Below are 14299 nucleotides of genomic sequence, written 5' to 3' on the forward strand. Positions count from 1 at the left end.
TCCTAATTTGACCAAAGAAACAAAATACTTGGAGTTCCAGGGAGCAGACATCTCACATTTGATTATCTAAATATAACTATTTTATTTATTCTTTGAAGTATAGCTTTAAATATAGCACTTGTCCAGCCTGGAATTAGAGTTCCACATACTTCCCTTCAGTTAGAAATAAAGATGAAATAGAATATAGACCAGCTAGAAGAACAGTAATAACCTAAGGGCTGTTAAAGTCTCTCACCAAGGAAATACTTAAAATAACCTTCATATGGGGCACCTTCTGCATGGCTCAGTCAGTTCCACGTCCCACTCTTGGTTTTGGCTCAGATCATGATCTCAGGGTCTGAGAGAGCGCCCCACGCTGGGCTCCATGCTCAGCCCGGAGTCTGCTTGGGATTCTTTTTCTCCCTCCCTCTCTGTCCCTCACCCCCACTCTCGGCTTGCACTCTGTCTCTCTCAAATAACTAAGTAATATCTTTAAAAAAGAAATAACCTTAATGTATGAAGTAAGGAAGCTGGTCAGGAATCTTAACATCATTTGGGGTAAATTGTTAATGATTTTGTGAATAAGGATGATGCTGAGCAGAGAACTGTAACCTTTCTCTTGGTGTTTTAGGTCGAGTACAAAGCTGACTACAACAGCTGGATGAAAGGTTGTGGCTGGGTACCTTTTGGGTCCTTAGAGATGGAAAAGGTGAAGAGAGCTTCAGACATCCTGAATGAGGTAAAGCCATCCCGTGTGCCACAGAGAGAGTTGGAATGTGATGTGTTAAAGCCCCAAACCATAGAAGTGCCTCCTTTTACTGCTTCATTCTCTAGCAGTGTGGCTGAGAAAAAAGCACTTACCACAGGCATGAATTATCCAGGTAGATAAGCTTTACATCAGCAAAATCACTGATGTTAACCATTCATGAAAAAAATATTTTAGGGCACCTGGGTGGCTCAGTGGGTTAAGCCGCTGCCTTCAGCTCAGGTCATGATCTCAGGGTCCTGGGATCGAGCCCTGCATCGGGCTCTCTGCTCAGCAGGGAGCCTGCTTCCTCCTCTCTCTGTGCCTGACTCTGCCTGCTTGTCATCTCTCTCTGTCAAATAAATAAATAAAATCTTTAAAAAAAATATTTTAAACAACTTTTTCATGGTTTAATTTGCATACCACAAATTTCATGTATTTTAAGTGTACACCTTAGCAAGTTTTAATACATTCATATAGTTGTACAGTCATCACCATGATTGAATCTTAAAATGCTGCTAGTATATCAAAGTTTTCTTGGAAAATTCCTGCTCCCATCTCCAATGCCAGGCAACCAGAGATCTGCTTTCTCTCTCTATAGTTGTACTTTTCTAGAACTTTCTTTTGCATCGGACTTCTGTCATTTATCACCATGTTTCTGAGGCGCATCTATGTATCTGCCTATGTCTGCAATTCATTCCTCATTATTGCTGAGTTAGTGTTCCTTTGTAGCTGTATTGCATTTTGGCTGTCCAGTTGGTGAACACACAGATTCTTTACACTTTCTGGTTTTATGAATAATGCATATAATGAATATTACAGAAATTTTCCTTAAAGTATTTTACCCTGTGTCCTATTCTGGATGACCTTGAAGTAGTCTATAAGTTATTATTGAGTCTGAGGAAAAGGAGTGATGACTTTGCACTCTTTACGTAGCCAGGTTCTGTCCCTTCTTCAACAGTGGAACATTCCCACTGCTGTCAGGTGAACCCATCGTCAAGGAGGTCAGCCTGTATAAAGAAGGGACAGAGGTGCTGTGTGAAGGTTGTCTTCACACTCAAGTTTCTGTTGTTCTGTGCTTGTCCTTGCTTTTGGTGAGCAACATTTTATCCCAGAGGTTTTTCATGAAAGTTCTTCTGGGTTGGTGGTTTTCAAAAGTCTGAAGCTGAGTGATGCTTCTTCATACACAGAGCGGGATGTATAACATGCACAAAGCAAGAAGACTAGAAGAAGAAGTAGATGGAGAAAGAGCTAGAAATGTAGCTAGAAGTTTCCAGCTTCCTATTGGAACACCTTCCATTGTCCTCTCTCCTGTAGCTCCTCAGTGCTTTAGTGATGACCTGTGTACTGACCACACAGAGGCTATAGAACAAGAGTCCTCCCTTTCTTATGGGAACCCCTAGCTATTGCCCTAATTCCTCGATCCCTCCTCCCTCAACCAGAGAGCCTCTTTCAGTTCGAGCAACAGCCACCTGAAAGCCTGTTAGTGTCACGCAAAAGACACTCCAAATATCCTCCCATGCCTTTCTGGTAACCCTTTAGTAAACCTTGTGTTGTTTCTGGGTTCTGTTTAGCAGAGAGTACCCTCTTTCGTTTCACAAGCAAGGAATTGTCTGGTTCCTGCAAGTTGTATTGGTCTGTTCTGTCCCAGACCATCCAAAATTAAGCCAATTTTTTAAACACCGGATTTTATATTGTATTCATCTTTTCCTTCAAGCCAGCCAAGAACCGAGTATTTTTATATTTTAAAATCCAGAAAAATCCTTGTCCCTCCAAAATAAATTTCAAGGATTTTTATGTATTAGCCTTCATGAAAGTAATATTCTTGTTTCTCTTGTTTTAATTCACCAAACAGAAAAAATACCGCCAACATCCGGACACTCTGAAGTTTACCTCAATTGAAGATGCCCCGATCATAGTGCAGTCGAAAATCAACCAGGCCCAGAGAAGTGACGTAAGTATTCACTCTATCTGTATTTTAATACATTTGACTCATACCAGTATGTCTGTATTCTAAACATGCTGATTACCTGCAGTTCTTACGTAGTCTGAAGAGACCCAGTTACATGAGCAAATGTGTACCTCTCCCAGCGGCTCCTTAGTAAGCACACTTCATTCCAGTCTTTTGAGTATTATGTATGCTGTGCTGACTGTCCTTTCAGCCATCTAATGTCGCTTCCCAAGGAGAAGGTCAGGGGCTTCTCCTGATGACAAGAAACACTACAAGCCCATTTCTAGGGAAGACCGGGAAAATGAATACTGACAACACACCTTACAGAGGAGTTACACTGTAAGAGCTAAGACATGAATCATGTAGATTAAAATCCACCCTAGGGTCCTATTTGTCACCCACAGGTGGTTTGCGTCCCACCTGATCAGCCTTCTCTGTGCTCAGAAAAGTGTCTACAGGTTAACATCTTTATCAGGTCATCTCCCTGGGCTAACTTCTGTGAGGTGCTCTTACTGGAGTTCCGAGCTTCCTAGCACATACTGAGGGACCTTGGCCAAAGCTGAACTGGCACAAGGTTAAGATCCTGAGCATTGCATATGAGACCTTGAAGGCCTACAGATCTTTGCAGGTGAATGTGGGAATGACCCAGAGAACGTCTTTCATGAAAAGCACCGTTGTGCCATGTGATCTGTTCCGAGATTATTTTCCTGTGTCCTTCAACCCTTTCCCCTACTTGTTGGTTCATGCATTTCTTTTCATCTTTCAGGTTGCCTACAAAGCCAAAGGAGAAGAAATTCTTCACAAATACAGCCTGCCAGCGGACCTGCCCCAGTTCATCCAGGCTAAAGTTAATGCCTACAATATCAGTGAGGTGTGCCCATGAGCTCGGCTACTGATTGTGCATGAAGCCCTTTCCAAATGGGCCTCGGTTACATTCAGACGACTTTTTTCTTTCAGAATATGTACAAAACAGACTTGAAAGATTTGAGCAAGAAGGGATATGACCTGAGATCAGACGCAATTCCCATCAGAGCTGCCAAAGCTGCCAGGCAGGCGGCAAGTGACGTAAGTCCTTCCGATGGTTGCCAGTGTGTAACTAGAACATGTGGGCAGGGGTAGACCTGTTGTCCAGAAGTCATCACATCTGCTCTCCCCAGCTGGAAGTGAGTCCTGCTGAAAACTATTTAGAAAGGAAAATTCCCTAACCAGATCTAAATTTTCCCGGGGGTAAGGATTTGTGTAACCTTTACTGACCTCATTCTATTGAGGCGCCCAAAATTAAAGGTCTCCTCCGTATTTCTGCACAAATTCACATTATTCCCTTTGTAGAAATAAACAAATCACTCACTCTTTAAGTCTTAATAGACTCCTGCTAGTAAGATCCAAACTTGCTTAATTTATATGAATTCCCTCTTTCCCCTTATTATTAATTTTTTTTTACTTCATTGCTTCCAGAGATGGATGAATTGGCCCTAAGGTTCATAGCAGTTGTTAGGTTCCATGAAAGTTAGAAATTTTGTTTGTCTTTGTTTCTTTTCCTTATCTTACTTTAACCCAGCCACAAACTAGTTACTTTCCTCTTTGAGATTCAAATCAAATTGACTCAAACCCCCACCTGTTGACCTCAAGGAAGTGGGATACCCTCCCCCCTGCTTGTTGCAGATATTCTAAGGTTTATTGTCTTTCCATCACCTCTGGCTCCTGGTTTGCCCACCGTGATTTTGCTCTAGCTCACCTGAACTCTCATGCCCTGGACCCCCTTGTTTTTCTGGTCCACACGATCCAGAGATGGACACAACCCTGTCTTTTGGTTCCCCTAATCCCAAACACAACTTCATTGATTGTTTGAAGTGAAGTTGACATTGCACTGATGTAAATAAATTACAACTGAATTATAAAAGCCCTACCATCCAAAATTCCTTACCCATTCCCTTTCTCTGTGGGTGCTATCCTCCAGCTCCTCCCCACCCCTACACACACACAAACCTTCCTTCACATCTCTGCTTTTCAGTTTCCCATGCTTCTTCCCAGATCTCCCAAGCAAGGTCAGTTCTTTTCACTTTATTACTCAGAACCAATTCACGTTTACATAAACTGGCTCTGGGTCTCCCTTTGAATATCCAAAGACTCATTAACATTCTACCACCACTCACCTAGGCAGCTATTTGGGGTCTCCTGTAGCAGCACAATATAACTAATAAAGATTGCAGAATGTTCATCTTTTCATTTGTCTCTACAAGGAACTTAACTTTACCTTGTCACAGACTCGATTTTTGGCCGTGCTCCTACCCCGACCTCTCTCAGGTGGCCAAAGCAGTGACAGCCAATCAGATGGGCTCTCTGTAGCATTTTAATTTTACCAGGCTGCATTTCAGACTGTATACAAATGGATATCTAATTGTTTGGTTATTAAAGTAATTTCTGGGAAGCTCAGTGTTTTAGGTCATAGCCTCATTGTTTGGTAAAATCTTCATAACTACATTTTAAGATCTGCCCACTTTTGTTTCCCATAGGTTCAGTACAAAAAAGATTACGAAAAAGCCAAAGGGAAAATGGTTGGCTTCCTTAGTCTCCAAGATGATCCTAAACTGGTTCACTCTATGAATGTGGCTAAGCTACAATCAGATCGGGAGTATAAAAAAGACTATGAGAAGACAAAAACAAAATACAACACACCCCAGGATATGTTCAACGTTGTTGCAGCCAAGAAAGCACAGGATGTTGTCAGCAATGTCAACTATAAGCATCAGCTCCATCATTACACCTATCTGCCTGATGCCATGGACCTGGAGTTGTCTAAAAATATGATGCACATACAGAGTGATGTAAGTGACACGTACTCCCCAAGACAATCCCTACTCCAGGGTCAGAACCTACGTGAGAACTCACTGCTGGAGGCACTTACTCCTCTTTTGTCCCTTTGCTGTAGAACGCCTATAAGGAAGACTACAACAACTGGATGAAAGGCATAGGCTGGATACCTATTGGCAGTCTGGAGGCAGAAAAAGTTAAGAAAGCGGGTGATGCCCTGAATGAAAAGAAGTACAGGCAACACCCAGACACCCTCAAATTTACCAGCATTGTGGACTCCCCAGTGATGGTCCAGGCAAAACAGAACACAAAGCAAGTTAGTGATGTAAGTACAAGAGGGGGGGCGAAGAATGGAGGGAGGCTTTAATGAAATAAATAGCATCTCAAAATTTTTATTCTTCTGAGCCATTAATTTTCCTTTCACTTTATTTAATTGAAAATAATAATTTTTTTAGTTATATATATTTATATTTACTTGTTATTTTAATAATATAATAAATACAATTATTTTTAGTTTGGGGGCCCCTGAGTGGCTCAGTTGGTTAAGTGTCTGACTCTTGATCTCATCTCAAGTCTTAATCTCAGAGTCGTGAGTTTCGAGCCCTATATTGGATTCCATGCTGGGTATGGAGCTTGCTTCAAAACAAAGCAAAACAATACACAGACCACAACAATTATTTTCAGTTTGCACACTCCCATTTTCTTTTTCTTTTATCTTGCTGTTTATTTTCATTTTTAAGATGTCTTCCTTTTTAGCTGCCTTTGAAATACTCTGTTGTTGGATAAACTTGTGATGTTTATCCACTTTCATACTACACATGTGCGTACACATGCAAAATTTAGACTTAAGTTCCAGACACTTTTTTTTTTTAAGATTTTATTTATTTATTTGACAGAGATCATAAGTAGGCAGAGGGGCAGGCGGTGCGGGGGTGGTGGGGGAAGCAGGCTCCCTGCTGAGCAGAGAACCTGCTGTGGGCTCCATCCCAGCACTCTGAGATCATGACCTGAGCCGAAGGGAGAGACTTTAACCCACTGAGCCACCCAGGCACCCCAAATTCCAGACACTTTAAAGTAGCAAATTCATCACACTCACTTCTATATTAAGTTGCTTATATTTGCTTTTCATATATAAAATACTAATACTGGGAAATAATTCACATGAATATGTGGTTTTACTTCTCAAAACTCATCATACATCAATTATTATAGAAGCTTTTAAAAATTTAAGTCTTGGAGATTTGTATGTTTTTTGCCTGCTTGTCCAAGAACGATGTATATGACCTGGCTAAAGTCAGATCAAAGGAAAGTTTAGTGTATAGAAGAATTGAAGGGACATCGAAAGCATTCATTTATTAATTCATTGAATGAATGTTTTTGAACACCTTCCCTGTGCCCGGCATTGTATCATATTCTGATGGTATAAAGATGATGTAGGCGGGGATTAGTGAGTTGTAGGATACAACAAGGTTATAAGAGTATGAAACAAAAGCATGGATAGAACTAGAACATTACCATACCAAGAGGTGAATGCTACAAGAGAGGTATGTGCCAAGTACAAGCCAAGTACACACGCCAGGGCTTCCCAGGCAAATAGGCAAGGGTACATTCTTGGCATGAAAAAAACATAATGACTGATAAGAGGTAGTGAATGGAAAGACAACGAAAGGCTTGGGATTGTTACCTGATCATTGAGGGTCTTGGGTGCCCACTTGTACTTTGGAGTTTGTGGGCTAGGTAATGGGAGGTATTGAAGATTTTGATCCATGGAGTTGAATTATCGGGTCTGTGTTCTAAAAGACAGCTCTTACAAGGAGTACTGAGACTGCATTGGTGAGGGGAGAGATAGGGCCTAGGAAGATAGATTAAAAGCTGCTACAGAAATCCAGCAGAAGCCTCATTTGGAGCTCAACTGAGTCAGTAGCAATGGCAAAGGAGATGTGTAGAAGGTAGACTGGATGAGATTCTCTGAATGCTTAGCTATGGTTTCTAAAGGCAGTGAGGAAGTAAAGATAGCTCTTGGGTGCCCAGAAGAAATTTTTTTAGTATTGGAGGATTCAAATAGATATCAGCCTCCTTAGACTTTGTGATACAGACATAGCAGTTTATGTGTGATAGCCCACATAAACGTGCCTGAGGGCTTCCATGGTCAACGATAGTCGAGACATTGGAAAGCTACTTGTGATTCCAGTTGTATTGTTGACTTTAGAAATTAAGCAGTTTCTTTCTTTTCTATTACCAAGAGAAGGATACAATACAAATTCTATATCATGCACCTAGATGTCTTTCTGACATCTGTAAAAGGATAAAATAGGGTCAATATGAAATGGTAAACCTTTTATGTACATTAGGTTTACATATAAGGGTCTTCATATTATGAGGAGATTATTATATGATTTTACTCTTATAATTATAACTGGAAAGTTTTTAGCAGAAGTGAAAGACTCGTTCTAAATGCCATTTTCTGGGAATCAAAAACCAAAAACAAGACTTTAAGAACTGTTGACTCTACTAGCAAAGACTGGATTTTGCTGGCTTTGGTGAATTCTGTTTATTCAAGTTAGGGTTGTATATTTGAACTTATTTTCCATTCATCTCTAGCAGTCAAAGTTCTCTGTTTTCTATTTTTCTCTCTGTTTTAATACAGAGTTTTAGATCTTTCTAAAGATAACAAAATGCTTGAGTTCTTTAAAAATGGGAAAATACCTTTGGTGGTTTTTAAAAAAATATTTTATTTATTTGACAGAGAGAGAGTGAGCAAGAGCACTTGAACACAAAAAGGGGGAGGGGCAGAGGGAGAGGGAGAAGTAGGCTGCTCCACTGAACAGGGAACCCAATGCACGGCTCGATCCCAGGACCCTGGGATCATGACCTGAGCCAAAGGCAGACATTTAACTGCTGATCCACCCTGGCACCCCTGTTTTGATGATTCTTAACAATAGAAATACTGGGGGAATGGTGTGCTAGGGAATAACTCCTTTAAATGTGCAATTAAAACATTTTCCTTTTTTGTGCTATGGGTAATGGATTTTAATTTTGTGATTCTGTGTTGCAGATCTTATACAAAGCTAAAGGGGAAGATGTGAAGCATAAATACACTATGAGTCCTGATCTTCCTCAGTTTCTCCAGGCCAAGTGCAATGCTTACAATATAAGTGATGTGAGTAGGGTTTTTGATGGGGTGTGAAGTCCAGACATGATGGCACAACAGTAGAATTTCAGAACAGGATGGGGCCTTGATAATTATTTAGGTCAGTTTTCCACACACCTCCTTATGAAACCTATCCCATGATGAGGGCCCTCTGCTTCTTAAGTCAGCCTTTTCAAGGGTGGGACAACTCAAAAGGATGTAACATTTTCCCTTACGAGGAGCCCAACATCTATTCCTCTGAAACTTTGATTTAGTTTTCCTAGTTTTGCAAGTGGGGGAAGGTGATCCTGCAGCGAGATAAGAATTAATGAAATCCTTTCATTACAACAAACCTGACATTTCTGAAACTTGCTACCAGGTCTTCCCTTGACCTTCCTTTCAGAAGAGCGGACGACTTCATTTTCTCTAGTTGGTCCCCACACACCAGAACCTTTATTCCACTCCTCTAGATCCACTCCAGTTTCGCTTTGGGTGAATAATTGGTGCGGTGTCCTATAATTTCATGCTATACAAAGTGTGACATTCGCTAATGTGACTTTCCCGAAGCAGAATGGACTGTAGGAGATTCCTTTAGCTTGTATCTAGAAACAAAACAAAACAATCCCCACAATTTAAGAATCACTTTAGCTGATTAATACACAGTATGCTGACATCCTTTTCCTTTTCACATCACAGGTCTGTTATAAACGGGACTGGCATGATTTAATAGCCAAGGGGAACAATGTGCTGGGGGATGCAATTCCCATCGCTGCGGCCAAAGCATCCAGAAACATCGCCAGTGACGTGAGTACAAATTTTAGGTGAAATGTTGGGTGATTGCCTGCTTTAAAAGTAATCAAATGTGTGCTGGCCTAAATGATACCACATTGAAAACAATATGTTGAATTAATGACATTGAAATTCTCCACAAAATGTTGTTTTGAAAACCTGTCACTTTTTCAGCATTCCGTGATTCTTTTCAGTTGACCCCACTTGGTGGAGCTGTCAGAAATCTGACAGCCACTTTCTCCCTTGATTCATAGGCCAAATTACCTTTACCGACACGTTTCCCTGACGGCCCACATTTATTTTCAGTGAGAACACCCTAACTGACACTAACACTTTAAATTCAGATGACTGCCTACATTATGATGGTATTAAGAGGATTGAAAAGAAAAAAAATAAAAGATTGAAAAGGTGTTAGATAAAATGTAAAGATTTTATAAACCAAATGGGAAAAGACCCATTTTTCTTGAACATAATTTTGTGTATGTAAATTGATGTCCATGTCATCTGTATTAGGAAAAGTAATGCACTTATACATTTTCCCGTCACTGAAGATCCGAAATTTCAAAAAGCACGCGTGCCCAGTAGGCTTCGCTGCCGCGCACTATTCTGGGGGCTACAATCACGGTTGGAGAAAAGAAAGAAACCACCTGTGTGTACAGACCACATGGGAACTAAGGTTGTAAGAATTCTACAGCTTTCTTTATTAGGATGTCACGGAAAACATGTTCCTCAAAGATTTATGCACCACTGTGAAGTAAATTTCTAGCTTAAGGACTAAGTGCAAGTCTATAGTGTGAGGTTTATTTTTTTTGTTTTTTGTTTTTGCCTTAGACCTTGAGCAGAGCTTTTTCTAACATGCCTAGACATGTCTTGATAGTCCTTCTGCCTGCTACATTCTTTTTTTTTTAACTTTTAATTTTTTATAAACATATAATATATTTTTCTCCCTGCCTGCTACATTCTTGTTTACAAATCAGTGCATAAATGACAGGAGCAGAGTGTCTGCAGAGTTTAAGTGGATTTGAGTTCTCTTGCATAAAAATTAAGGTTTCGTCCTATTACCTACAGTATAACTCCATCTACACCCCACCGCCAGTTCCAGCAGCGAGAGACGTTGGGCTGCGGAGCCTGGACGGTGCGGTTTTTACTGTGCAGGAGAAGCTCACAGCCAGCCCTGCCCTGCAGCAGCTCCCGAGTTCCGCTGCAGCCGCTTCAGCAGCGAGCTTGGAAAGTAGCTGCTGAGAAATGCGTGGGGAGGGTCTACCTGTCTATGCAGCATCTAATTTGATGCCACCTAGAAAGAAGAGGAGTTTTGTTTTAACCTTATTCCACCAGCCTGAGACAACACAGTAGTTTTCCATCCCCCAACCCCAAGGACACTGAGTGTGAACTTGCATGTAGACCTTTAGAGTGTCGTCTGCATCTGTTGCAAACATTATCACCCAGCCAATGGGAACAGCAAATGGAAGATTTTCTCAATAATTTCTAATGTTCTGTGATGTATGATAACATACTGTGGTGAATTTTGGGAAAATTCACATCCCAGGAAACCAAGAGGTACTGGCCTTTTATTTGGAATGTGTCTTATTTATATCAAGCATGAAAATTCAGATGGCTTTAAGTAAGGTTCTACATGCAAATGCATATGTAGGATTTAGAAACTGGTCCTGAATTTATCATGATACCCATTTGTGATCCGGCAATGTTGGAAATAAATGTTTTCACTCTGAACTTTCTGGGGCACATGGGAGTGGGTGGGTTTGCATTTGTTTTTTGCATTTCTGGTACATTCTTCCAGAAAGCGACGATGTTTTAAGTTACCTTGCATGTGAATATACTTAACTACATCTAATGTTATCAGTGCCTAGGACTTTGCTAACCAAATTTTGCCTTTGCAGTATAAATACAAGGAAGCTTATGAGAAGTCAAAGGGGAAGCATGTGGGTTTCAGAAGCCTCCAGGATGATCCCAAGCTGGTCCATTACATGAATGTGGCAAAGATGCAGTCAGATCGTGAATATAAGAAGAACTATGAGAACACCAAAACCAGCTACCATACCCCAGGGGACATGGTTAGCATTACTGCTGCAAAGTCGGCCCAGGATGTCGTCACCAACGTCAACTACAAACAGCCCATACACCATTACACGTACCTCCCTGATGCCATGAGTCTCGAGCATACCAGGAATGTGAATCAGATTCAGAGTGATGTGAGTATATATAATCTAACAGACACAGAAATGTTGGTACTTAAGGGATAATCATTTCTTCCTGTTTTAGTAGACTTCACAATACAGGAAGATATTTGAAAAATGTACTTTAAAATAAACAGTCATTATTGAAAGACTAAAACAGAGGCCTGGTAGACAAGCTGTGTTGTTGCTGGCTTTCTGTGCTCCTACTGTAATCATTGATACTGTCTTTATTAACTTGTGGATCAAAGGTAAAACTATATTCCATCAAGTGTATAAACCCTTGGTTCTCTACAAGAGGAAGTAGCTGCTCTTGGCAGGCTGGCTCTAATGGTGATATATAGAATGCAAAATAGTATTCTCTCTTCTTTCTGAATTCAGGAAAGTTTTTTTTCTTTTTTTAACTAAAAATCACACTCTGATGCATGTTAATCTATGTGACAAGTCATCTAGAATGAACCAGGGAAGCTTTGTGATTGCAGCATGATTCATGGAGAGCTGCACGGGGAGGCTGTTTAATATTCAGGGCATTTCCTTCTGCAGGAACCAGATTTCTGCAAGAATCATCCTCTGTGAGGGAATTTACGGTGTTCATTTATTATCGCTCAACGAAGGTGTCTCTCCCCAGCTGAGATCATGAATAGCCTAGGCGGACGGGATTGGTGAAATTCAAAGTCATGGGGTTTTCAGTGAAATCAAAAAGAAAGCCCAATTTATTGTCAAAAGAGACAAAAAAATTTTTTTTAGCATTAGCCATGGAAATATGTGGCCTAGATTCCCTCTATGTTGTATAATGCACTCTAACAACAGAACTTTTTCTTATTACCAAATTCTGGGTAAGAAGCTCAGTGGCACATACGTGGTGAAAGTCTTCCTCTCAGACATGAGCATGCCGGAAGGGGTTCTACTCGTTTCCTCTGGGCAGAATTGCAGATTTCAGAGACACCCTTTGAATATTCTGCAGGCTATCTCCTCATACGAGATTACTCTCTTACAGAACGTGTATAAAGACGAGTATAACAACTTCTTCAAGGGCATTGGATGGATCCCTATTGGTTCTCTGGAGGTTGAGAAAGTCAAGAAAGCAGGTGATGCTTTAAATGAGAAGAAGTATCGACAGCATCCAGACACCATCAAGTTCACAAGTGTGCCCGATTCCATGGGCATGGTTTTGGCTCAGCAGAACACAAAGCAGCTAAGCGATGTAAGTGGTTTCCCTTCAGAGGTGTTTATCCAGGGGCACCTGGGATTATCTGTGGATTTTATTTCTCAGACCAGACTCTGTTGGCACATTATCACAGATATCCAGCGGCGCCTGGGCAGCTTGGTCTGTTAGGCAGCCGACTCTTGATTTTGGCTTAGGTCATGATCTCAGGATACTGGGATTGGGCCCTGTGTTGGGCTCTGCGCTTGGCGAGGAGATGGCTTGAGGATTCTCTCTTCTCGTCTCCCTGTGCCCCTATCCCCACTTGAGTGTGTACGTGCACTCTCTCTCAAAATTTAAAAAGCATTTATCCATGAGTAACCCCCATTCCACGATCCCTCTTAATTCAACATGTGAACGTGCATCTGTGTTAGCGTTATCAACTGCTTTCAGGGATATGATAGAAAAGGTCTTAGTTTTGAAACAGCGCGGAACTTGAACAAAGAGTATAAGGGGGAGAGAAGGAGGATTTTCCAAAGTTGCTTTATTTTCCAAATGTAGAGAATCTGTGCTATTTACAAGCAGACCCCTACCATTATACACTTGAAGTGAAATGAAACGATTACTGTTATCATCTGTGATTCCATCTGAATTGTAAACCAAGCTATTCATTCCTCTGAGTTGCAACAGTTCTACCTAGCTGCAAGGGGAGAAGGCGTAATGTCCTAATCCTCTTGCGTAAGAGCTGGATGTTCTGAAAGGCAAGCCAGAGAGAGGCCTCTGGGGAGGAGGAAGAGTTTACTTTCAGAGTCAGCTGAGCCTCATTCCGGAGCCCAGGTCTATCTGGACCCTTATTCTTAGCCAGAGCCTAATTACAATGCTCAGTGCTTTCCCTCATTGGGTAATTTCAGAGTTCCATTAAAATACCTCCACCAGAAAGAGAGCAGGAGGTAAAAAGCAAAGAAAAGAAGAGTTTGTGTGTTTTTAGCCCCAGATATTGGAAGCTGCTTGGCTCAGATTTAAGAATTATCCATGAATTTTCTTCTCAGGCCAGTCTCTGTTGTCACATTACCACGGGTATTTTGAGATGAGCTCTACTGTAGTAGTAATGAATATGGAGACTCTATTGATTTCTTTTGTTCTCGCTGTGGTTTTCCAGTCAGCTAGGAGAATGGGACATTCACTCATTGTCTACCCCATCCCAATAAATGCCATCAACATCTACCCAGTGACTCCTGCCAGAAACCTGAATGTCATTACTGGTGCCTCCGTGCGTGGTCCCAGCATCAGGGCACCTCGGTCTCTCCCAGCGTCCCGTGGGACACTTGCATGTCATTAAGCTGCTGGCAGTTGGTTAGGGCTTCCCTGTCTCTCATGGGGACAACTGTAGTAAGCTGGTATCTGGCCTCCCTGCCTGGGGTCTCCCGTGACAACTGGAAGAACTATCTTAAAACATGAATCACAGCTCCTCTTAAAACCTCTTAGTAACTTCTCCTTGAACTTAAAAGCTAAATTTGTTACCATGGCTGAAAAGACCCTCAACTCTGTGGCCCTGCTC

At 41.3% G+C, this 14299-nt stretch overlaps 1 protein-coding gene across 25 annotated transcripts in view; it reads left to right on the plus strand.

The window, feature by feature from the left end:
• Positions 1–14299, plus strand: part of NEB (nebulin) — a 207739-nt gene that overhangs the window by 43771 nt on the left and 149669 nt on the right. For all 25 annotated transcript variants that reach the window (XM_013051923.2, XM_004743838.3, XM_004743843.3 and 22 more), the window contains 10 exons: positions 611–718; positions 2580–2678; positions 3442–3546; positions 3633–3740; positions 5189–5500; positions 5605–5811; positions 8542–8646; positions 9313–9420; positions 11304–11615; positions 12595–12801. In XM_013051923.2, coding sequence (XP_012907377.2) covers positions 611–718; positions 2580–2678; positions 3442–3546; positions 3633–3740; positions 5189–5500; positions 5605–5811; positions 8542–8646; positions 9313–9420; positions 11304–11615; positions 12595–12801 — 1671 coding nt within the window. The remainder of the gene's footprint in view (positions 1–610; positions 719–2579; positions 2679–3441; positions 3547–3632; positions 3741–5188; positions 5501–5604; positions 5812–8541; positions 8647–9312; positions 9421–11303; positions 11616–12594; positions 12802–14299) is intronic.

Source organism: Mustela putorius, unplaced genomic scaffold, assembly GCF_011764305.1.
Source record: "Mustela putorius furo isolate JIRA1106 unplaced genomic scaffold, ASM1176430v1.1 tig00003869_pilon_pilon_pilon, whole genome shotgun sequence".
Classification (NCBI taxonomy): Eukaryota; Metazoa; Chordata; class Mammalia; order Carnivora; family Mustelidae; genus Mustela; species Mustela putorius.